Source organism: Lynx canadensis, chromosome D2 (genome assembly GCF_007474595.2).
Source record: "Lynx canadensis isolate LIC74 chromosome D2, mLynCan4.pri.v2, whole genome shotgun sequence".
NCBI classification, from domain to species: Eukaryota; Metazoa; Chordata; class Mammalia; order Carnivora; family Felidae; genus Lynx; species Lynx canadensis.
In genome coordinates, this window is record NC_044313.2 from 40935407 (window position 1) to 40961510 (window position 26104).

Below are 26104 nucleotides of genomic sequence, written 5' to 3' on the forward strand. Positions count from 1 at the left end.
GAGCTGCCAGTGTCCCTTCACAGCAGAAGGGCTCATGCACACGGGACAGGCTGGGAGGAAGGATGGGACGTTTGTCAGTCTTAGCTCACTGAGAGATCCTGCACTAAGTTCTTCCTGGGTCACCAGAAGGCTGAAACAGCCCACGGGATTTCAGATCACTGCCTCTGTCTCAGTCCAGCGTGCTGGATGAGTCACATGCCCTCTGAGCCTCAATCCACTGGTTGCTCTGACAACCTGTGGCTTTTGTCTGCTCTCTAGATCCTGCGAGATTGGACCTTCACTAACCCCCTGCTTCGCTCTTGGCAACCAGTAGTAACTGACTGTTGTTCTTACCCAAACAACCACAACCATTACTTCTGTCAAAAGACCCCACTGTGCCCACTAGATAGGTTCCATTGTGCACAGATGTCAGCCTGGTTAGTAGCTGAGTTCATTAACACCTGCCAGATACAGCAAGGTGAACTGGCTTCTATGTGATGTGGAAGGCCAGCTCTCTGACAGGGCTGACTCTCCAACTCTCACCCTCCCTGGATGGCCACTCAGACTTCTAGGCTGCACGAGCAATGACAGCCACACACCCAACTTCCCAAATAGTAGTAAAAGCTCAAGGCCTGACCTACCTAATTGGCCCACAGCCACAGCTCCAACGGTTCGAAGAGAACCTGACAGGTGCCCAGCACAATTTCTTAGCAAGAACACAGGCATGGCATTGTCACGGGATGAAATGTTCATCTAGAGAAATTGGCAACAATTAGTCCCAAGAAACTTTCCTGAAATGGAAGATGTTTTGTTCATGAGGTCCTGGAGGGGAGGTACCCGAGACCCGGTCCAGAGTTGGCACTCAGTAAGTGAAGGTCGGTGAATAAATAATAAATGAACCAACGTCAGGGAGACTGAAGCCGAACTTCAGGTTCCCGTGTCCTGCCTCCCAGTTGTGCCTTAATCATGTGGGAATAGCTTTGGCTATGCTGTTGTGCCAACGATGTCCCACATGTCACAGTAAAGAGCTCATGAGGGCAAGGTGGGCCCAGGGACATGTGGAGGTGGAACAGTGCCACGAAGGCCAGGCTGCCTCCTTCCCAGTCCACATTGTCCAGTCTCGGCCCGCCCTGGCTTCACTAGTCTCAGAGGGCCAGGCGGATGGGAATCTGGGGTACTGTGTGGGGAAGGCACAGCTGTGTGCTCAACAGACCTAATCCCTGATCTCTCCTTTCAGTAAAGGGAGATGGCCTTCTTTCTGTGAGGGTGGAGAGAATGTCAACAAATCAGCTCAAATTTCTCAGCATTAAGCAAAAGAGCGCTCCGTGCAGGCATTAGGAAATAGTTCATCTAATGGCATCTTCATCTACAAACATGTCGGCTTGCTGTTTTGCAAGTTTGCTGTTTAAAATACACATGGCAACTCACAGAACATTTTGCGGTGTTGGGGGTTGGGGGGCGTGGCCAGTCGCATCCAGAAAAGGGAAGCTCAATCGTGTTTTCAGTGTCACAAAGGTTTTTCAAATTCCACTTGTTCCTGCTCTACAGTGAAGAATAAAGACTGCCTACTTTCTTCTCTGAGCAATTATAAACGAAAGGTTTAGTCTCAGGGGATGCTAATGGGTGGAGAGGCATATGATATTTTAACAAACGAAATGGGAAGCGTGCCTGTGCGTATCTGTCTACACATGCGCCAACACGAATCAGTGTTCACTTAAGCGCTGAAAACTAAAGCAAACCAGGAGGTCAGGATTCCAAAAGGGGGCAACAGGTGAAGGCAGAAGTCGTACCTCCTTGGCAATCAGGCGGCTGTCCACCTCATTGTAAGTGTTTCTGATGTCCGTAACACTGGTGATGGAGGAGCTGGCTATGTGAAGGCCAAAGGAAACCCTTTCCTCTGCAACCAGGGGCGTCGCTTCTGTATCAAGGTCCTCTCCTAAAGCAACACATCTTTGATCATCTCTACTCTCACTTTACGGAAAAGAAAGTACAACCTCAGGAAAATAAATATCTACGGCTATATGGTGAAGTCATCATTGAGGGACTATTTTATGTTGTTACGTTGTATGTTTGCATGTTGTATGTCTATATCACATGTTGGTCCCTACCTGTGCTTCTCTGACACTTATAGAAAACTGTGGACAAATCTCTTAAGATTAACCCTACTATAAAATAGAGGCATTCAAGGTGTGAAATCACCTTGAGCTTGAGACATCTACCAAGGGTATGCTATAACCTCACTCCCCAAAACCAAAATGCTAAGTGATAAGAAAGCTGACTTACAAAAAAAAAAATGGGGACACCAAGGTGGCTCAGTCGGTTAAGTGTCCAGCTCTTGGTTTTTGGCTCAGGTCATGATCTCACGGTTCATGGGATGGAGCCCTGCATCAGGCTCTGCAGAGCCCGCTTGGGAATCTCTCTTTCCCTTTTCCCTTCCCCCCACTTGCTCTCTCTTTCTCTCTCTCTCTCTCTCAAAATAAATAAATAAATATTTAAAAAGAAAAGAAAAAGAAATCTGCTGGGCTGAAAGCCCTAAAATTTTTGATGAGCTACATGCCGTGGCGAACATTCCACTTGGAATGAGCACCTTGGTCCCTGGGTCAAGGAGAACCACACATGGTCCTAGAGCTGCATGGTCTGAATAACGAGTCAGCAAAATTTTGGCTCTAGACTTGACCTCATCGCATGGCTCTGGCCAGTACCATTTGCCATAGGAAATGGAAGCTTGAAGAAGACATGGGTCCTGGAGACAGAAACGCTCAACAGTGTTCAATCGCCCTTCACAATGCACAAGGCTTCTGTACATAAATTCATTCATCATTCTTCCCAGATGGGAGCTGACCCCCTTGACTTAACAGAGCACAGAGAGCAGTACTCCCTGCTTGAACAGCCAGCAATCAATAATGAAAATGTGGATATGTTTGTCTGCCTGTTTAATAATTGAAGACAACAGTATGCTTTAGTTAAAAAGCTTCTTCATTAAAAGGAATGCAACTTATTTATCTCATTCTCTCCTCTCTTTCTTTGCTGATGGTATTGCCTACCTATTCTCCTCCATTATGTGCTTCAGAGTTGAAATCCAAAGGATATTGTCATTTCCTTTTCTGTGACATTTTCTGTTGGGTTGTAAATTTATAATGATTCAATTACAGAGGTCTTCCCTAATGACTGACCTACACTGAGTTTATTTTTTATAAATATGCTATAAATAACTGGATGTCCATTTAATAAAATAATATCAGTAAGATCGTTATAAATCAAAACACTCCATACCTTGGGCATGCACAGCTTGGAAGTTACCACAGTATCTTGGGCCAAGTTTGTTAATAACTTCCAGAGTATCCACTGAGATGGCTTCTTCAAAGAGGTATGTAGGGCCAAGACGCCATATTAATGATGACTTTTGTTTCCAAACTCGAGGGGTAGAGATATATCCATAAACATCCACAAATGAAGATGGATCCATTGAAAGGAAAGGCCCTGGCAAGGCCTGGATGTACAACATCTGTTAAAATTAAAAGGGAGAAAGGGAGGGATTTAACCTCAGAATTAATCAAATAAACACCTATGGAGATAAAATGATATACCTTCTTCTCTCAAAGTAAAAGCTTATTATATCTACAAGCATTAAAAATCTCACTCTCAAAGCTGAGAAACAGTGCAGGAAAACAGCTTACAAAATGCTGGTGGGAGCAAAAAACTGACACTGTGCTTTTGGAGACAAATTTGATAAGGAATATTAAGAGACACTAAAATGTTTATCTTTTTTGTTCCAGTCATTCCACTAAGAACCCAAATGTCCAGTATTGGCACATTCATTAAGTTTTATGTACTAAAATAATTATAGACATATCCAATTGGAAAGGAAGAAATAAAATTATCTCTATTTGCAGATGACATGTCCATGTGGAAAATTCCAAAGAATCTACAAAAAAAAAAAAAAAAAATGCCTAGAACTAGTAAGTGAGTTCAGCAAGGTCACAGGATAGATGATAAACACACAAAAGTCAATCACATTCTACAGGCCAACAATGAACATGAAGAGACTAAAATTAAAAACACTATCATTTACAACTGCGCAAAAGAAAATGAAATATTTAAGAAAACATGTATGGATTCTATATACTAAAAATTCAAAAAGGATGATGAAAGAAATCAAAGAAGACCTATGTAATACCATGTTTCTGGATAGCAAAACTCAACACAGGGAAGATATCATTTCTCCCCAAAATGATCTATAGATATAATTCAGTTCCCATCAAAATGTCAGAAGGTTTTTTGTAGACACAGACAAGTTAATTCTAAAATTTGTATCTGAAGACACAAGCCCTAGAATAGCTTAAACAAATAGCTTAATTCTTCTTTTTCAAAAATTAACAATGTTTTTGATCATCTTTTTTGAAAGAGAAAAACTAAGTGGGAGACACCACTCTAACCAATATTATTACACAGGCTAGCTTATTACATAGCTATAATAATTAAGATAGTGTGGTATAGGTAGAGTTCTAGTCACATAGATCAGTAGAACAGAATATAGAATCTGGAAATACACCCAGACAAATGTGCCCAACTGATTTTTGACGAAGTTTCAAAAGCAATTTAATGGAAGAAGGATAGCCTCTTCAACCAATGTTGCTGGAATAACTGGGCATCCATCGGCAAAGAAGTGAACTTCAACCTAAACTCTGCAGTCATAAGAGGAAAATTTGATGAATCTTTCATCAAAATAAAGACTTTTGTTCTGCAAACTCCTATGGGAAAGAAGATGGAAGACAAGCTACAGACTAGAAGAAATTCTTTGCAAATCATACATCGAAGGACTAATATCTAGAATATATCAAAAACCTCTAAAACCCCAGAGGAAAAAAAACAACCCAGTTAGAAAATGGACACAGAACATGGGCAGACATCACTTAAGAGGTTACATAAATGGCAAATAAGTGCTTGAGAAGATTTTTAATCTCATTAGCCATGAAAGGAGTGTAAATTAAAAACACAACATCACTATGCACCTATCAGAGCGGCTAATCTGAAAACCAGTGACCACTGCAAATACAGAGAAACCAGATTGTTAATCCATTGCTGGTGGGAAATGTAAAATGGTACAGTCACTCTGGGAAAATCATTTGGCCATTTCTTATAAAAAGTAAACACACAATTACCTATGACCCAGCAACTGAACTCTTAGGCATTTATCCCAGAGAAATATGGACTTAAGTTCACACAATAACCTGTATACAAATCTTCATAGCAAAACAAACAAACAAACAAAAAAAGATAAAAAACAAAAAAAGGAAAAAATGTTCATAGCATCATTATTTGTAATATCCCCAAACTGGAAATGGCCCAGATGTCCTTCAATCAGTGAATGGTTATATATCTAGGTCATGAAAAACTACTCAGCAATAAAAAGGAATTAATTATTGGTGCACAGCAACAATCTGGATGAATTTCCAGAGAATTATGTAGATTGAAAAATCCAACCTTGAAAGATCATACACTGTACAGTTTCATAAAAATAATATCCTTGAAATGACAACATTTTAGATTATTGTTTTCCAAGGTCAGGGACAGGGATAGGGGAGAGAGGTGTGGGTGAATGGGAGTGGCTATAATTTTTATAAATGGGCAACACAAGGGAGCATTGTGGTGATGTAAACATTCTGAATCTTGGCACGAGTCATGGATGCAAAAACCTACACATGTGATAAAACTGTGTGGAACATATACGTATATATACAAGTATAAATAAAACTGGGAAATTTGAATAAAGTAGCAGATTGTATCAATAGCAAAATTGGGTTATGAAATTGTTCTAGAGTTTTGTAAATGCCACCATTAGGGGAAAACTAGGTAAAAGGTACACAGGATTTCTTGCTATTATGTCTTACTACAACATTTTAGTCTACAATTATCTCAATAAAAATTTCAATAAAGGAAAAGAAAAATAGTTAACAGAGTATCACAAATTTTAAAATGATAATTTCTCATTTTTTAATTTTTTTCGTCTTTTAGTATTTATTTTTGAGAGAGAAAGAGACAGAATGCAAGTTCGAAGGGGCAGAGAGAGAGGGAGACAGAGATCTAAAGCAGCCTCCAGCCTTTGAGCTGTCAGCACAGAGCCCGACTGACACGGGGCTCAAACACACAAACAGTGAGATCATGACCTGAGTCAAAGTTAGCTGCTTAACCGGCCAAGCCCCCAGGAACTCCTAAAATGGTCATTTCAAAGCTTATGTTGGTAGACTTAACTAATAGTTAAAACTAGCTAAGTAATATGCAAAATTTTCCACACAATAAAGTTGCAACTACTTTTTTAAAGGGAAAAAACTGAAAGAAATTACAAACTATGGTAAGATAGAAGGAATGCAGGCAATATTTCATCTTTGCTCTATTTTTTAGTTATTTCAAAATGTGTTTATATTATTTTTTATAATGACTACAAAGTCACCACATCTATGCATATGTATGTAAATACATATTTTTCAAAGGAAAGGTCACACAATTTCAGAAATATTCTTTTACTCCCTATCAATTAAATGAGATTTTCAAACAAAAACAAACCAGGTTTTCAGCCACCAGCCTTGCCTAAAGTGAAGTCCACTGTGCTGTCCTCTCTTCCCTCCTTTCAGATAGGAACTTCTGTCTCTCCCACCTGAAGCTCTGCCCCCCTCCTGCAATCCAGCTTGCATTTTTGCCAAATTCATAGCGCATTTACTCACAGCACCATTCGGATTGATTTATAAACATAAGATGTCTTAAATCGCTCCCACGCCATTTTGCTCGTTCAGGCTATTGAAATACTCCCCACATTTCCAAACTTAACTTAGCTGAACTTAGAAATTAATAGAAGATCTCTAACATTAGAGAACAATCCTGAAGCTGGGTCATCCCCAAACTAAGCTCTCCCATCTTATTCTTATCCAGCATATGTCTGCATCTAAACACAGGCCTTCATGTGTACCCCAGTTAAATTTCATTTGCTGATCCTGAACCAACTTGTTGAGATCATCTTGGAAAGTCAACTCTGTCTGACTCAACCCTTGGTCATTCTCCACGTATTTTTGGCATATCCCCATGACCTCACACTACTGCCAACCTCCCTCCTGACTGGCTTCGGTTTAGCTGGTCCCTTGAGGCCAGATGTTCATCCATGTACCAGGTCACTCAACTACACTATCAATCCAGTCCGTGTTCCTCCTTGTGGCCTTAAATGCAATGCAATTCATCAAGTATTTATTGCAGGCTTACCAGGTGCCTGCCCCTGTGCTAGGTGCGAGCAAACACCAATAGGACTTGCCTTTAGCCTCAAAGTACATGAACTATTTCACAGAATACCAACCTATTCTGTAAAACAAGGCAGAATACCAACACGTTTTGCAAAAAAAAAAAAAAAAAGGTTGGGGCGGGGGAAGCCTCCTCTATAATCATGCCTACACAGATAATAACAAAGACACTGTGCAACCACAAAAGTAACCACCCTTCCCATCCTGGCTAACATGAGTTAGCTTTCTCTCCAAGAACAACTCTAACCTGCTCCATTATTCCTACTTCCTGGATACAAGTTCTGAACATGCACGGACATCAAACTCCCTCTTTCTGACGGTACTCGGTTGAGAACAGACCAACCTCCACTTCTTTGAACCCTCCCCAAAATCACCTTAAATAAGCGCAAATCATATATGCTCCTTCCAAGTCCCTGTTACCCCAGGGAGTAGAGTGTCTTGCTACATCAAGCTTAATAAATCTAACTTCTGTTTTGTACTATATGCACACTCCCGAAGGTACTGATTGGTGGTCATGGACAATTCCTGGCATCTAAAACAGTTCCTAACATAGAATACGTGCTCAAAAAGATTTAATAAGGGAAAGAATGAAGGAAAGAAGGAAAGGAAGGAGGGAGGGAGGCAGGGAGGGAGGAATGGAGTGAGGGAGGAAGGAAGGGGAGGAAGGGAGGAAGGGAGGAAGGGAGGAAGGGAGGAAGGGAGGAAGGAAGGAAGGAAGGAAGGAAGGAAGGAAGGAAGGAAGGAAAGAAAGGCCGGTATTGTCAATGATTGGAGAAAAGAGTTAGCTTCTTGTTTAGAAAAACTTATTTTTGTTATGTTCCTGCTGAATCCTTCTGGTTACCACTGCCTTTATTTGATAAGACAATTGTACCTGACGACAGCATCGAATTCATCTTTAGGTGTTGTTATTGAATTTAGGTTGTTCTACCTTAATGATTCTCAACATGGGGTGATTTGGGGGCATTTGGAAATGTCTGGAGACAGTTTTGGCGGCCACAACTGGGGAGAGAGGGATGCGATGGCATCTAGGGAGGCCACAGATGCTGGTAAGTATCATACTATACATAGAATGGGTCCCTACAACAAAGAATTATCGAGCCTCAAATGCCAAACTATCGAAATGAGAAACCTATTCATCTAAGGTCATCCATTCTGGCTAAATGTTAGAATCATCTGAGAGGCTCTGAAAACATCACCAAATTACCCCGCACCCAGAGATTCTGTTATGATTCATCTTAGGAGCAACCTGCACAACAGAACTTTAAAAATACTTTCCAGGTGATTCAAGAATGCAGCCTAGGTTGAGATGCTCTCTCTGGAACCTGGGTGCCACTCTGGCTGCATTTGCCTTTTGTTGTCTTCTGGGCGCTTCTCTCTCTGACTTCTTTGGGGATCTCCGACAGTGGGTCCTGGAGCACACCTGCCATGTCCCTCCTCTCCCAGCTTCCTCTGCCTTATGCCTCAGGACTTCAGGTGACTCTAAATGGCAGTGACGAGATACTTTCTCCAGCTATGTGTTCACATTCCATTGCCTTCTTTGTGCAGGGAATCATCTCTTCCTCATCATCCTTGCTGTAAATCTGGCAAGAGGTATTGGTGTCTTTCAAGCTCTAGCGCCTGACTCCCAAGTATGGTGGAAGGACAGTTGTGTTAGATTCACCACCAAGCTTCTTGGAAAAGTAGAACCTGAGACCCCCACACAGACTTTCCTAGGGAATCCGTAACTTAAACTGTGAAAAGCCTCATTCACTCTGGGAATTTATATTCTCTTATGACTATTCTGATGTCCACGTTTCACCTTCTGATCTGGTTGTGTAGCTTTCATTCCATTTTCTGAAGGATTTTTGTTCTATTGTTTCTTTGGGTTTTTCTTATGCATGAGCTCAGCCAAGTGTACTGGACGCCAAAGGTGAGTTTCATTAGATACTGACCCCGTCCCCTCCCCTCGCCAAATGAAAAGGACAAACTGACCTGAGGCCGCTCCAGAGTGGTGCAGCCAGGAAAGCATTGTGGGGCAAGTGGAGCTCGGGGCAACTAGCTCACCTTGGCTGAGCCAACAATCTGTCCATCCAGATAGGTGGAAACGGTACAATTCCTTTTCATTTCCTTGGTGACAACCACAGCCAGGTGGTGCCACTGACCACAAGCCAGCAGCTGGCCACACCTGACCCGAAGCTGGCGTCCAGCAGAAGGCTCAGGATCATCCTCGGGTTCCATGATGTCTGCAAGAGACCACAAACACCACACCCGGCATGTGGCGCCACGCTGCAGCAACCCAGGAGAACAGGGCCTCGTGCGGAGGCCTCGACCCCCCTCATAAAATAATGACGACAGCAGCCACAGTTGCTTGAGGTCTTGCCTTGTGCCAGACATGGGTTTAAGAACTGTTAGAAACGTCACTTTGGGTTTTTTTGGGTTATTGTTTTGTTTCGGTTTTCACAGCAACCCTTGGAGGTAGGTGCTATCACGACTCTCATTCACCAGCCTGAGGCACAGACGGGTTAGGTAAGTTGCCCAGGGTCATGGAGCAAGTAGTATTCAAGTCCAGGAGTCAGATTTTGGGGTCTACCCCGCACTAGACCGCCTCTGTAGCCATGCACACTTGCCCTCCTAAGAAGGAGGGAGGAGTAAGCAGTTGTGCTCTGTGCCCATGATGCCAAGGCACCCCTGGGGTGTCTCCCTATGAAACAGTGACGCTCTTGGGGAACACAAGAAGAACAGACCATTTCTGGCCATCACAGAGGGATGAGCTTAGACAGCCAGGCTGAGCTCTAAATGGCAGAGCCTGGACCAGCCACCAGCCACCAAAGGAGGGTTGGGCTCCTGGGCTCTTGTGCCAAAAGCTGCGGAATTAGCCCCATTCTCCCCAAGTGTAGGTGAAAACAGCTCCCAACGCCTTACCCAGGGACTGAAATTCTTTCTCTTCTGTAGACACAACTAAGGAGAGGTCGTCCGGGCACAGGCTGACAGAGAAGCAGATGAAGGGTTGCTCAGTCCTGGCCAGGTGACGCACCAAGGTTAGGAAGCGCAGAGGGTGGCCCTCAGTGACTGTGCTGTGCCTGCTGATCAGGAACCAGCAGGAGAAGGTCAGGCCACCAAGTGGAGGGAACGATCTGGCAGCACCTGGAGTCAGAACAAGCACGCCCTTAGAACTTCTCTGCCTTGGAATCTTGTCTAGACTCACCGTGGCTCTGAATCGGCCCAGATGTGGCCCTACTGTGTCCAGCTCTGTGCCTCACCTGACTCATGCCCACTTTATGTCGACCCCACGCCACAGAAGCTTGTCCTCTTTTTCATACTCGCATATTCCCACCAGGACTTGAGTGTAGATCCCCAAAGCCTCTCTCCAATTCTGTCCCACCTATTATTCCATGCCACCTTGCCAAGGGAAGGGGTGCATAACCCTGAGATCGGTCATCATTGGCCCACTGGTCAGCTGATCTAAAGTTGGGCAGTGTGCTGTGAGAGGCAGGGGACACCAGCCTTACTCAGCTGAACCTTGTATGGGGAAGCCTCCACTGTAGGCAAACCCACGCCCTCCTGCCCTGTAACAGGGTTACAGTGCAGAGCAGGCCCACTGTCCTCCGTGAATAAGCAGAATCAGACTTGGTGCCCCATGTTGGGCTGTGAATGCAATGGCTCCTCAGAGCCCACCGTTCCAGAGAAACCCAGGTTCTTCTAACTGAGGGTGCTTAGCTCGGGCGGCACCGGGTTCTTGCCCTGTCCTTCCCAGGCAGTTTTTAGCCGAGCACAGCAGTGCACAAAGCCTACTAGGGCCCAGGTCGATCAGATGGCCATCCACATAGAACTTATATTCTTCTCTAGAAAGAGTCCTAAGGTGGGGTAAGGTGTTTGTTTCAACTTTTGTCAATCACTGACAAAATGAATCCAACGCAGACTCAGACATCAAACCACCGAATGAGCCCATCAGTGTTCACTGAGTCCCCACTCTATGCAGAGGCATGGGACAGGCCCTTGGGACACATAATAAACAGGATCCTCCTGCCCTAAAACAGGCATGACAAACCGGAAGGATGACTCCTCTACAGATATACAGAAACAACAAAGACTCACACTTTCTTGAAATGCCAAGCAGAATCTGAAATCAAGGCTCCCTAAGCACTTATTCTGGGGTAGGGTGAGGACGGCTCAGCAAGCTAAACCCCCTGAGAAACACCTACCTGTCCCAATCCCTCCGGAGACCAGATACTCTGTGCTGGTTCCCATAACTGTAGACACAGTCGGAATAAACAAACAGCTGGAAACAGAAAAGTATCTCAGATCATTGAACCACAAACCAACTTCTGGCCATGACATCTCCCCTCTGTCCCTCTGCAGGGACCTCACTCCCTCTTACACCATGAGGACAGAAAGCAGCTGATGCTGTTACAAGGGCCCTGGGAAATTAATAAAGTGCATTCCAAGCATAAGGAAACGTGTTGTACCCATAGCCTTCCACGGACATGTCAAATTCCACAAACGATGGAGCCAGAGCCGCCTTCTGAGGCTGCAGATTGCGCGGGGAGGTCATGGAGATGAGGCTGAGTGAAGTCTGAAGGGCAGTGGTTGAGCCCTGGGACGTCCTCGAGGATCTGAGGGCCTGTGTGACTGCTGAGCAAGGGTCGGCCCCCGGGGCAGCTCCTACGGGACCCTCAGCAGTCCCTGCTTCTGCAGCCTGGGACCCTAAGGCAACATGCAAGAGAAGAGACATGTCCCTGTTCAAGCATATCTGCTCTTCTGATAACAGCCTCGATGCTTCTGCCACAGCCCTGAAGGAGGGCTCCACAGTGTCACAGCACTTCCTGACCCCCGTGAAGCAGCTCTCTACTGACTTAGTAACCCTGAACTGCAGCAACACTACGTCCCTCCTCGAAACTTCTTTTCCCTTAATTCCATCATTCCCCACAAACCCCCAGCTTTCCAGCGCACCATTTTCTGTTGCCATCATTGGCTTGCCCCACTGGCCGTCGCTCACTGACACTTTGTCCTGGCTCCCTGAACTTCCCGCTCACAGCAGCCTGTCTCTTTGAAAGCTCTGCTCCCCTCCCCTGATTGCCAGGACCAGCTGAATCTCCATCCATGTTCTTCAATTATGTGATCCACACTCAACCTGCCCATAGCTTTCTATTCTTTAAGCCGGTCCCCGGAGTCAGCAGCCTCCCAGGTACCAGGACTGATACTAGGGGACCCACCCAATGCTTTGGCCTCTTGACGGCCCAACTGTCCCCTGAGCTGTGAGCTGTGCAAAAAACCATCACTGGCACCTCCATCCAGGTGCAGCTCTGGGTATTCTAGCATGCACTGTATCATGAAGGAAACCCTATCGCTCTTTCCATGATCTGGGACCAAAGGGGCCAAGGGCACGCTCAGCATCACCTGTCTTATATGAGGATGGGGGTCATCCTTTTCCTTCCAGATCTGGTCTTTCTCCAGGGACCACCAATCCTGCTTTTCCTCATTTGCTCCACTGAGCAGCAGGCAATACCATTTTTTAAATCTGTCTGCTTCCCACCTGTTGTGAAGGCTCCCTTCTAAGGAATGCATATTCTTTTTAATTCCCATTAACCTGTTCCTGTTCTTTCCTCCGTCCTCACCTGAGCCTCCAGAGTCCCCTCCGTGGACACAAGATGAATGGAGGATTTTCGTTGCAGCTGACGGAGGTGGGGGAACTCCAAGACCTAGAAACTGTCTAAGCATCAGAACATGCAAGAGAAACAAAATGAAGACCTTTTATGAACAGAAGTGTTCTCCAGCTTCATCCGAGCACTTTCCCAAATCTCAGTGCTCCCTGATGCCCTCCTCCACTTTCCTTCTCTCTGTTTGGAAAGCGCTTCCTTAAGCCATGCAGAAACAGAGGGAGACTGGCCTGGCACCCAGACCACAGAGCTGGTGCCTTTAGGTGTCTTTGACCAGCTAGCAGCCTCAAACCAGATTTGGAAGAGAGAAGAAGGAATTTGTCCTACTCCGTTTTGTGTCTGGTCCGTTTGTCTGCTCTGTGCCTCTCCCTCCTGCTCAGCTTTCCAGGCACCAGGTGGCTTCATGGACGGGCTGCTGGCAGGAAGGCTCCCATAGGATACAAGGGAGCACCGCTTCTGTCCCTCTCTCTGTCGGGAGTCTCGGCCACTGCTCGTCACACCAGCCTGGCTCCTACAGCCTCACCCCTTGAGCAGTGAAGCCCTCACAGCCCCCGCCCCTCTCAGTTCCCGTAGCTTTGGCATTATCCACTGAGCATCCCCCACCATGCGATTCTGTGTTGTCTGCAGGACCCTCTGAAGGGTCCCCTCTCTCCAAAGACCACAGCTCCACGGGAGGGGCTGTGTCTGCTTTGTGGGCCTCCGCACTGCCCGCATGCACCCGGGGTTCCTCCTGGACTCGCGCTGTCCAATGCTGGGAAGGGCCACACCCTGCACAGAGGGGATGCAGGAGGGGGCATGGGGACACCTGTGTCGTGTACTCCTACTGTCCACTGGGCCTGAGTACAGCTGCCAGCAGCTCAGCAGTGTTTACTGAGCGGCACACAGTACCTTAACACGTCTGGTTCGATGGCTTGGGAGGCAAGTTTTTCAAAAATCCTGATGAGGCCTGAGTGCAAGGGGCTGGTGCTGGTGGTCAGGGCCCTGCGGCAGGAGGCCACGAGGGTCCTAAGCATCCCTGCCTCACACATGACCTGCCGGTTCTTCTCCGATTTCACCAGGGACTGGATATGACTGGCCACGGAGCACTGGATCTCCTGGGAAAGCTAAGAGAGCAAAAGCAAACAGTGAGCCCTGGAGGTCAGGACATTTTGTGGGCAACTTTGATGGGCCCCCAACCAGGCCCCAAACTGGTGTGGGGCCAGACGCCTGCACCCACACAGCCTGTTCTAACTGTACTCTATATCGGGGGTTCTCAGATGTGCCCACTTCTCGTGCAATGGGAACCCCAGAGGCTGGTCTGTGGGAGGATGGGGGCCACTGAGGTCAGCTGCCAAACACATAGAGGCTTAAAACAGAGACTGCGAGCCGGCCAGCAAGAGGCCGCATCTGCCCCAGAGACGCGGTGTCTGCCCCGCGTGATGTTTAAGCAGTTTCTGAATTAATTGCTAACATTTAAACATCTGGAAATTTCACATAAAAGTCCAGACACATGGCTCCTTTCGAAAGGTAGGAAGACCGGGGTCAGACAGGTTTGCAGTCCTGGGCAGTGGCTGAGCCTCTGGAGGGTCCCACGCCCCCACAGCCTTCGCTCACAAAGCAGCCCTGTGTTTGAGGTCGTACTCCCGGCACAGAAAGTGCAGTGCCCCGGGGAGGCAGGCCCACAGGCAGTGCCCACGCAGACTGGCTGTGGCCGGACCAGGCCACGCTCAGCGCCCACGCCAGCTCAAGTCGCCACTCCTGCGAGAACTGCTCGCCAACGCCTGCCCTCAGCCCCTGATTGTCACTACCCCCCGCCCCCATGTGCCTTCCCACTGTCCTTCGTCCACCTCTCAGACACCGATAGTGGTGCTTTTATCTTACCCTTACTACTTTTCCAGTCCCTTCAGTATCTTTATGTCCCTGAGGCCCGCAGAAGAGAGCGCACAGGGTCAGCTCAGTGAATACTTGAGCCAAATACATGGTTTCCGCAATCTTCCTTTCTTTTCTTCGTAAAAATATAAACGCCTGAAATTCCCAGCCCTCTGTAGTGATGCAGACAGTCTGGGGTGGGGGTGGAGAGGGAGAAATTCCTCTACAAAAACTTTTGGGGCTGCCTACAGTCTCTTTTACCATTGTATACGATGTTGTCTGAAGTGAGAGGGATACCAGTTAGAACGTAATGGAATTTTCCTGCAGTGGATGCTATGGGAGCCTCCCCCAGACCTCCTTTTCCAGATGAGTGTACCCATCATAGCCATGCCTGCTCTAGAGGGCTGCCCTTCCCCAACTGGGAGCTGCCCTGTCCAGGAGCAATGTGCCCCCCATATATGTTCACTCATGCATATATACTCAAAAGCGTATGCACACGTGGACACACAGGAGCATCCATGCGTGTGTGTGTGCATGCATGCACATGTATATACATGCCCACAGAGCCATATTTATGTGTACATGCATATGTGCACATGCTCATACACGCACACATGCAAACACACACACATCCACATACCACGTGCACATGCGTGCACACACACACACGCCAGACTACAGCCGTGAGGTCATGGCTTCTGCCTCGGTGGTGCAGTTCATGCCTGAAAGCCCCGCCCTGTGGGCTCAGGCTGAAGCTGGACTTCAGCTAATCCTCACTCAGCTTCTTCCCCTGTATCATCCTGCTTCCTTCACTCCCCTTTCCTTGAATCCCTCCCTTGAAGGATCTGATGTACCTGTGCCCCTGCCTTGGGCTCCACTTCTGAGGAACCCTACCTGAGGCCCTAGCATGCTTTATATATTGCACACCCTTGGCCGAGTTTTTGGTCTCAAGAAAGGGGATCTCTGACAACACAGATCATGTCTAGGTTAGTCCACCAGTGTAAAGCCAGGAGTAACCACAAAGGCACTAATTTGAATAATCTCTTTCTAACGATGACTGGCTTCTCCTCCCATCAAGTCACAGACCATCTGATATGTACACCCACTCCCCCAACCATGAAAGCTTTCTTGGAGTCCTTCGCCGCTTGCCCTTCTTCCCCCTCTGACTCAAACAAGTATTAATGGCTTCTTCAACGTCAGGCTCTGGCTAAATTTCAAGATTAACAAAACACTGTCCCCGCTCTCAAGGGAATCACAGGCTACAGGCAAGACGGGTGAGGGGGGACAGTCTGAGTACAGTAAGAAAAGGAGCTGTAGCAGAGGATTTACAGTGGCTGGGTGGGAGGGGTTCCCTGCAGCCCCTCATGCATTTCGCGGAGCTCTTGGATCTAGAAGGGAATCTGAGCCTGGCATCTACTGTGGGGGCCACATTTTGCTCTGAGATGAGTATATTTCCTGGGTGTCCAGGATGTGCCAGGCTCTAGTCTAAGCATTTTGACATGTATAGATTATATAATCCCCGTGAACAACCCTATGATGGAGGTACTATTACTCTCCCCATTTTACAGATGAGGAAACTGAGCCCAGAGAAGTTCATTGTCCAGGCCGCATGGTAAGTCAGGGCCTGGCTTTGATCCCAGACCCCATGCTCAGGATCACCTCGCTTCCCATCTCCTCCTCACGTGTGCAGTGATTTGGGACCACCCTGGCCACAGTGATCAAGACTATGTTTGTATCACTAAGGGACTGAAATTAATAAGATGGCACTCTTCCACAGGCTTCGGACACCGCTTAGTAGCATATATGTTTCAAGGATTAAACTGTATTTGGGACACATATTTACACTGTTCTTAGATTTAAAAAAAAAATGAAGGGGTCACACAGCTCACCCTCTACCTTCCTCTCTTCCTTCCAGGAGCACATCGCTAGAGCTCCTGCCACAGACTGATGGCATTTAGTGAAATTTCTGTCTTTACCCTATCTTCAGTAATACTTCCAACTTAAAATTTTAGGCCATTTTCATTTTAGTTTAAAATTTAAACTACATTAGAATGTTTTTTCAGGGGGATTGCTCCCAGGCAAGATTTTGTCATTCTGAAATGAAGTGTCATCCTGTTGCCAACATCACTGATGCCAAAGGAAGATCTCATCATTGGGGGAAGATGGTGTCTGTAATGGACTGGATGCCTGTGTCCCCAGAATCCATATGTTGAGCCCTAATTTCCAATGTGATGTATTTGGAGGTGGGGCCTTTGGGAAGTGATTAGGTCACGAGGGTGGAGCCCTCATGAATGGGATTAATGCTTTTATAAAAGGGACCCGGGAGAGCCTTCTTTTCCCTTGTGCCGTATAAGGACACAGTAAGAACAGGGCCATCCATGAGGAAGTGGGCCCCCACCAGACACTGAATCTGCCAGCGCCGTGCTTTTGGACTTCCGGCTCCAGAACTATGAGAGAAATAAATTCTTGTTGTTTATAAGCCACCCAGTCTATGGTATTTTCTTATAGCAGCCTGAATGGACTGAGACAACCCCTTCCCTGTCACTGCAGTATTAACACAGCCGGCGTAAACTGGGAGAGGCAATGTGTAACCCAAAAGGGACCAGAGACAGAAGGGAGAAATGCCAAAACTCATTTACGCTAAATAACTCCATCACTTTCACTTTGAGGAGCTCCTCCTCATGGAAATCTGCCCAACCTCCTTAACTCCCTTCCCCAGACCTTTCCTCTGCAATTTTCAGTGTCTCTCCCTGCATCCCACAGGGTGTGCACCTCGGCCTTTCCTCTTCTCCGTTCCTCTCGGAACCAAAAGGGAGCCTCCACCCCCTTGCCTTGAAGTTTCCTTCTCCCAGAATCTGGATTATTTGGTATCTGTAGTCTTTTAATTTGGGGTGAAAGTTGGGGAGACAGTCCGTATGAAGCAAGATGTAAAAATACCTCGCAGTGTATTATTAATAATAATTCTTATTAATAAGAATTAAAAAGGTCTACAATCTCCAGTTTTATTACCAGCACTTCACTTATTGCTTCAGGGACTTTTGGCTTTCTTTTGTTGTTGTTGTTTGCTTTTTTTCTTCTTCTTTTTTTTTTTTTTTTAATTTTTTTTTTCAACGTTTATTTATTTTTGGGACAGAGAGAGACAGAGCATGAACAGGGGAGGGGCAGAGAGAGAGGGAGACACAGAATCGGAAACAGGCTCCAGGCTCCGAGCCATCAGCCCAGAGCCCGACGCGGGGCTCGAACTCACGGACCGCGAGATCGTGACCTGGCTGAAGTCGGACGCTTAACCGACTGCGCCACCCAGGCGCCCCTGCTTTTTTTCTTCTTTATCCACCAGAGAAAAGCTACTTAAAATCTAAATACGCAAAAAAAGGAAAAGCAGAAAGAAAGAAAGAGAGAGAGAGAAGAAAGGAAGAAAGGAAGAAAGGAAGAAAGGAAGAAAGGAAGAAAGGAAGAAAGGAAGAAAGAAAGAAAGAAAGAAAGAAAGAAAGAAAGAAAGAAAGAAGGAAAGGAGGAAAGACACGGAAGTTTTCGAAAGGGAGAAATGCTGATCTTGTCTAATGATGCCACAAGTTTACTCCAAAATTGCTCAATACCCCATAATGGAGGAGGGAAAATTGATCGTCCTCATTATCACTGCAGCTCTGTCAATAACAATATTGCCTTGTTTTGAATAAAATGTGCTGGTTTTTTCAGTGTTGGTTCCAGTAAAAATGGGGTTTTAGTGAAAATATGAGCAGTAGCAGGAAGCCAGTCTGGTTTCTCCCCCTCCAAATGGATTGATTTTCCTAACGCATATTATTTCCAATGGAGGCTAGGGGGTGGTGGTTCAATTAGGACTCCATGGTGGCTGCGCAGGGTCACCAGGCTGGCCGGCAGGCTGGACCCCCAAGGTAAATTATCACAGAGCAATTTGTGGGACAGCCTTTAGGAGTGTTTTACTTTATCCACTTAACAGTCAAGCCTTCAAGTCTACCCTTGTCTAGCTGTGGATGTTCACTCTTCTTCATCTCTCTCTCCCTTTCTCTCCTGGTCCAGATTAATAAGGTCCCAGAGCCCAAGGAGGGCTGGGTCCTGGTGGGGTGGGTTCCTCCGAGGCTTTGGGCACATCAGTCCATGGTGTATCCTGACGTAGATGTAAAAGCCATCAGATGACCACACGTGCTTCCCCCGGACACTTGAAAGAACAGGGAGTTCTACTGAACTACTCAAATTGGGATTGGTTGCTTATTCCAATTTGGTTGAAATGTTCTTTGATGATTTTGGAAAAGACATGATCTAATTTAAGTGACCTCAGCTCTTCAGAGATATCACAGGTAAGTAGGGCCCACAGATGGGTTTCATTTGACAAGCTGTTATCTTTGCTTACTTAGAATTAGTTCTTTCTATATATGGGTATAAACTTTCCCTTTCGCCACAGCCTGATAGATTCATTTGTGGTGTCCACATGGCCTTATAAGTGTGGGAGTTTGTGGTCCTGGCTTATGTGTAAGAAGTCCAAGTAGCACCAAAATCAGTAGAAACCATGTCTGAAGGCACTTTCATTGATCCACTTGAACAGATATGCAACTAAGACCTAAATGCATACGGGTGCCTGCTCCAAGCCTTCTGCTTCTTCCATAAATTACATGCATGTGATGGCTAATGCCACCTGGTAACAGAAGCCCAGGATCTTCTATTTATAAGGGATTTGTCTCTCTCCAACTTTACTGCATCCTCCCCTTTGGTACACCCCGTCTCCAGGCCTAGTATAGTCTCTCCGTTTGCCAAATGTGCACACCAGTTTCGACTGACGCCCGAAGCTGGGAATGCCCTTTGTACCCCCATCCCTTCGCCGAGTTCCTAGTTATCATTCAAGAGACAATTCACACGTTCTCACATCTAAGAAATCTTTTCAGATTTTCCCAAACAGCACTGTCCATACCTCAATCCTATTACTACACTCTGGGGTGCCTGGCTGCCTCAGTCAGTTAAGTGTACAACTTCAGCTCAGGTCATGATCTCGCAGTCTGTGGGTTCGAGTCCCCGCATGGGGCTCTGTGCTGGCAGCTCGGAGCCTGGAGCCTGCTTCAGATTCTGTGTCTCCCCCCTTTCTCTGCCCCTTGCCCACTCACTCTTGTCTCTCTCTCTCTCTCTCAAAAATAAATTTAAATTTTTTAAATAAATAAATAATAAATAAACAGATGCTACGCTCTGATGGCTCTCTCAGTAGACAGATGATAGATAGATCACTTTCTACCACTCCCAGTCTCCACCACACTGTGAACCACTGCCTGAGATAATGACCCTTCACCCTTGTTGCCCTAGCACCTGTCTCTGCATCAACTGCAATAGCTTCCCAGTTAGTGCAAGCACAAGGGCTCAAGGTGTTCTAGAAAACAGGAGGTGCACCTAACCCAGAGGGCTAAGAGTGGTCAGAAAAGATGATGTGCCAGCTAAGCGTTGAAAGACAATGAAGACAGAGCCGGGCTAGCAGGGAAAATGGTCTTTCTGGGAGAGGCAACAGCATGTGCAAAAATCAAGTGGTGAAAGTGGACATGGCCTTTCAGGGAAAGGCTGGCAATCACAGCCAGTCGTCAGCCGGGCTGACTCATCCCCAGCACCCAATGCCCTCCCCCACGATGAGTCTGTGGTCAGCCGTGAGAACATCGCCAGGGAAACCAGCCTGTAAACATCCATCCAGGAGGCTGCCTGCACAGCCTGGAACCTGAACCATCCGTGGAGAGTTGCCATCCCCTTGGACACACATGCCCTCACTGCATGAGAGCTAGATCAAGTGAGCAGTGGAGCCCAATGCAGGGCTGCAGGAGGCCCAACACCACCCTCAGCCAGAACCCTTCCTGCTGACGGCCAGGCCTTCCCTGCAGGCTTCCTTCCCCCAGGAAGAGGAGGCATAAACTTACCCTGAGTGTCTCTGGTGCTTTAGCCAAAGTCAAGTGTTGACATGACTTCGTTAAGAGATATTGTTAAAGCAGATTTTTTGTTGTTGCTAACAGATTACCATCCACAATCGTCTGGAGGAGATTCCCGGAACAAGGCTGTAGAGTACACAGTCTTTTGTAGAGATGAGGGATTTATTCACAAGCAAACTGTGGCGCAAGGCCTGGCGTGTTGTTTCTGACCTTCCAGACAGACATTAGCCTCCATCACCTTCTAGGCACAGGGCAACAAAATCTACCCACAGCTAGGTTCTCATGCTGATTTGACACTGACTAATGAGTGAACTTGGGCTAGCTCCTTATTTTCCCTAGGCCTCAGTTCCTTAGCTTTAAAATGAGAATAATGAAAATATGTGCCACCCTAGTATGTTGTTGTGGGAGTCAATAGAAACACTTTCTGTGAAAGTGCTTTTTCTTATAGGACGCAGGTGTTTTCAGGACACTAACCCTTCTTGGTTGTGGTCTTCTCCTCTAATGGCGGTAGAGGACACTTCCAACCAAGTGTCTGGCTTTCAAGGCCACCGTGAATTGTACCAGCTCACTCTAAGAGCAAGAGTATACACCTACCATGTTCGCAGGCTCCGTGGCTAGTGATGAGAGCTAACATCACTGCCCACTCACTATTTGAAGGCTCACCCTTCTAAGTGCTTTCATGTACTGGCTCATTTAATTCTCAAACGCCATGAGCTAGTTGCTATTATTACCCCATCTTACAGATGAGGGAACTGAGGCCAGAGAGATTATAGCTTGCTGAGATTACATGGGGGAGGCACAGGAATCCAAACCAGAAGTTCAGCTCCAGAGGCCACTTTATCACCGTAATCGCTGCCTCTCAGGCCCCCAGGTATTGAAGCTTGCAGAGTACTGGCTAGCTCTGGGTTTTCGAGGCAAAACCAATTGACCCTGGTGACTCTATGGGTTGGGCAGTGGGTACCTATCCCATCCTGTCTTAGGCCAACCTCTCAAAACTTACAGGAAAAACTAAGTGCTCATGGCTCTGCCCCACACGGGGATCATCTGAATTTAGTAAGTGGTACACAGTAATTTGACCATTTCTGCCATCTTGAGAAGCCAGGTGGGAGTCTCACATATATGTAACTCACCAACAGCCACATTTCTGAGCCACTTGGAATCTCCAGGGCAGATTAGCTCATTACCTCCACAGCTGCCCAGCCAGTCTGGGCAAGTTTGTCCTTTTATTAAGCACAAATAATTGGCTGCTTGACTAACTGATCTTTGTGTGTGCATTCTACTGTTCTACCAACAATTGACCGACAAGTATCTGCCCAGCTCTCATTTCCCCAATGTCTTTCTCTCTCAGCTACCCACCCGGAGATCTGTTCACTATTCCTTGCATGACTAAGGAGGTTTTTCGGATCCCTTGCCATCCTGGCTTCTCACCTCTGGACAAACAGAGGTGCAGCATGTTAAGGGGTCATGGGACTACCACCTCCCTCAAATTGGGCACTATAGTTCTATAAATATAGCAAGAAGTAGAACTCACCATAGCAGTATCCTCACTCACTTGGGACAATTACTGACCTTGCACCAAACCCCCTAGGACTCTCTCACGTATTCTGTTCCTTCCCCACCCAGTGGATATGTGCATTCAGACATGAGCACAGGCCTGATCATCTCTGCTGAATTTTGAGTCAATGGGGTTCTGATCCGTTACTCAGGCTGGTAGAAACCTTCACAGCCCCATTTCGTCATCCAGTGGGTAACTCCTCCTCCCAGTTTTATGCTATCCGCCATTTGAGCTTCACCCAGGTCATAGACCAAATGCAAAACAGGCAGAAGAGAGAACTCAGCCTTTTGATTCCTAAGTAGACTGTAACATGTAGTTCAACATCAATTCTCTGTTATTAATTTCACAATAGTAAAATGCCAGTTGGAAATATACCTAAAATGCATTATCTCCCATTTATTCTTTCCAAATTTCTTGTATGCCATGACTCAGAGTCCTAGGAATACAGACTGCCAAAGCTAGAAGGGAAGGGTGTGGGGGTACAATGGAGCCAGTGTCTGATGAGCAGATACTGTGTGCCAAGTACTATGCTAAGTACTTTACAACTACACTCTCCACTACTTTTCCTAATGGGGAAATATTATAAGGGGACACTGAGACTTGAAGATACATCAGTTTCCTATGGTCACATAGCTAATGAGTGTCAGAACTGGCACTCCACCCAGGTCTTACTCCAAAGCCTATGATTTTAACAGTGTCATGCATTCATCATAAGGAAGGGAATTTAAATCTCTTAAGGGTCCTCAACTGATGGTGTATAAAAGTGTTTTATTTGGTGGGCACAGTTTGGCTTTCCTCCTGTTTTATTGCCCCTTAGTTAAGTGGAAGTGCCTTTAGGCAAGACAAGAACCCTTCCCTAGAGCCACAGGCCTCAACACTTCCTATTATGTATACCTACTCATTTCCTTTACCTCCCTGGTCCCAAGACATTGAGTTTGCAATCCCTGTGATCTAGGCCAGATCTGAGTAGCTGAAACTGAGATGTGGAGACAGGAAGTAGCCTACATGAGTCGTGGAACTAATGATGGTAGAAAGCACTAGAAGCGAGGTTACCTGACAATTGGGCCAGAGGTCTTGCCATCTAACTTTAACTTCTACTCCATCATTCTACATTCCTTGTGTCTTGCTTTTGATCCTCTTTGTCATTATGTGAGATTGTGTCTATTTGCTCTATTTAAGAGGTTCCCCTAAAAAGAAAACTGGATTTTGACCAGGATTGATATTTTTCTCATTTAGAAACAATAGAAACCAGGGGCTTTGGGGGTCCAGTAGGAAAGAGCATAGGTTACCCAAAATTCAACATATTTGGAATTTCTGATGTGTCACAATTTAACAAAATGAGAGTCCTACTTTACTCATTTCCTTGTTGGAGGAAATGGCTCTTTTAAAATAGCCTGCTCTTACACAACGCTACCCAGGGCTACTAACGCTGTCAATATTTTAGTTATTTGAAACCCATATGATTAGTTCAATGTGTTTGAAATGCAGGCTAATTCCAGAAAATGGCACGCTTTTCCAAATTAAGGTACAAAGAGTTGATAGACAAATGCAGCCCTGAGCCTGATCTTTTTTTCTGTCCCATCAGACTGCCCAGGACTTTTCCAGGGCGGTAGAATCTGGAACGCACCCAACAGTGACTTGCGGTACTGACTGACTGTAGACCACGGTCTCCCTAATACCCAGGTCTGATCATGTTGTTGCTTTCCAATAGCCTCCCGTGGTTACCAAGTCCACGCAGGAAAGGCCACTCAGCACAGAGGCTGGAGGTCCAGGAGCCTGGCATCACAGACGTCTGCCACCTAGCAACCATGTTAAATCTGTCACTCAATTTCTACAAATTTCAAGTCCTCATCGGCAAAGTGGGAACATTGATATCCACCTTGCAGGGGTCTTATAAAGATAAAATGCTTGTAGAGTTTCTGGCCACTAAAAGCAGTAGTTTCACCATTTAGCAAGTGCTTCCCATGCTGCGGTGTATGTTCTGCTCACTGTGCTGAGCGCTCACGCACTGCGTCATTTAATCGTCAACAATAATGCCACAAGGAAGATATTATTATCCCCCACGCTACAGCCAAGAAAGTTAAGGGTCACAGAGGTTAAGTCATTTCCCACAGCTGTGTGACTGTTCAGGGGCAGAGCTGAGATCTGAAACCCTGCTGTCTTCAAAGCTTGAAATCTACTCTCATACAGTAGGTGTTCACTAAAGAGTGTGGTGCAGGTGGTGATGATGATGGTGGTGGTGATGATGATGATGATGATGATGATGATGAATGGTAACCCAATACAATTCAATTCTGACACGGGGCTCGAACTCATGAAGGGTGAGATCATGACCTGAGCAGAAGTGGGTTGCTTAACCAACTGAGCCACCCAGGCGCCATTTCTTTAAAGCCTGGCTCCAGATTCCAGCCATATCCCCAGCTCTCTGTGGCTTTCCCTCCCCTCCGTCCCAAGGCCCGGTGGGCAAACCTTTGTTATAGTCATGAGAGTGTGGTCTTGCTGTCTTCTACACTCCTCTTCCTAGCCACCCTCGACTCAGAGTGTGAGCTCCCGTGACATTCATCTCTGAATCCCCAGCAGCATCTAGAAGGTGTGAGTAATTATTCACAGTCGCACGTACATCCCATTGGCTACTCCGTCACAATCTGAGTTCCACCTCTGTGAAACTGGATCTGGCTTCCCACCCTCTGAGTTACACTTACGAGCACAAGCAAATGCCCCCCACTAGTCACTGAAGAAGGCAGTCCTGATGAAAGCAGAGTGATGCTGGGGACCAGAGAGCCCTTGCAGGACCGGTCAGAGTTCTGGCCCACAGCCACATCCCTACAACGAGACCCTTAAGGCTGCTGAGCATCTAGAAAGGGAAAACGTCGTCTTGCCAATTTGTTGCTTCTTTCTGAGGCCAACTCAGCCCCCAGAGAACTGAGCTGGACTCCATGTCTGCCTTGTGCTTAGGACAGCAACAGTCACAGCTGAATTCCCCCAGTCCAATTTTAACACTGGTGATGACACAGGAGGCCAAAAAAAAAAAAAAAAACCCAACTGGATTATCTTTCCAAGAGCAGTTCATGGTGCTAACATTTTGGAGGGTCGAGGGAAAGACACCTCTTGGTTGTGAGCAAAACAATTTTCCTACGGCCATGATTAGAAATAAATCAGGGGCGCCTGGGTGGCTCAGTTGGTTAAGCGTCTGACTTCGGCTCAGGTCATGATCTCGCAGTTTGTGGGTTTGAGTCCTGCGTCGGGCTCTGTGCTGACAGCTCAGAGCCTGGAGCCTGCTTTGGATTCTCTGTCTCCTCCTCCCTCTGCCCCTCCCACGCTCATGCTTTGTCTCTCTCTGTTTCTCAATACTAAATAAACATTAAGAAAAAAAATTAAAAAAAAAAAGAAAGAAATCAGATACCCCATATGTGTAGTTATTTAAGCTATCACCCCTGAAATGACATCTGTGCCTTGGAAAGCCATCAGTTTCTCACCCATGAGGTAGGAAGATCATCTGAGGAGGGTGGCTACACATGTAATGCTGGGAACAATCAGGCCCACCTAAAGGGAGAGGGGGATCTCACATTCCATCCTCTTAGTAACACTGCCATCTACTGCACTTTCCTGCACCAAAGGTGCAGTCCTGCAGCCCTTTCTGTTCCGGCTTTTTCCTGTGTGGTCTCGTTTCTCATTTGATTTGCTCTTCTATTGATTGTTATGAGGTTTCCCACCCCCCCCCTCCAGAAATTAATTACTGTAATTATTCAACTTTTAATAGCTGCTGATTTGGTATCTGCAGCAAATATTTGAGAAAACGCACTACTACATTTCATTTGCATGTTTGAGACAGTGAGGGAGAATTAGACTTCTCCTTAAATTACTTATTGTGACTTGACTGAAGAAAAA

General features: G+C 46.3%; 1 protein-coding gene across 8 annotated transcripts in view; it reads right to left on the reverse strand.

Moving 5' to 3' along the window:
- The window catches only part of WDFY4 (WDFY family member 4), a 295461-nt gene that overhangs the window by 185570 nt on the left and 83787 nt on the right, over positions 1-26104 (reverse strand). For all 8 annotated transcript variants that reach the window (XM_030335435.1, XM_030335436.1, XM_030335430.1 and 5 more), the window contains 9 exons: positions 13790-14004; positions 12860-12954; positions 11711-11948; positions 11447-11523; positions 10167-10388; positions 9309-9487; positions 3253-3484; positions 1770-1915; positions 621-732 (listed from right to left, as the gene is read on the reverse strand). In XM_030335435.1, coding sequence (XP_030191295.1) covers positions 621-732; positions 1770-1915; positions 3253-3484; positions 9309-9487; positions 10167-10388; positions 11447-11523; positions 11711-11948; positions 12860-12954; positions 13790-14004 — 1516 coding nt within the window. The remainder of the gene's footprint in view (positions 1-620; positions 733-1769; positions 1916-3252; positions 3485-9308; positions 9488-10166; positions 10389-11446; positions 11524-11710; positions 11949-12859; positions 12955-13789; positions 14005-26104) is intronic.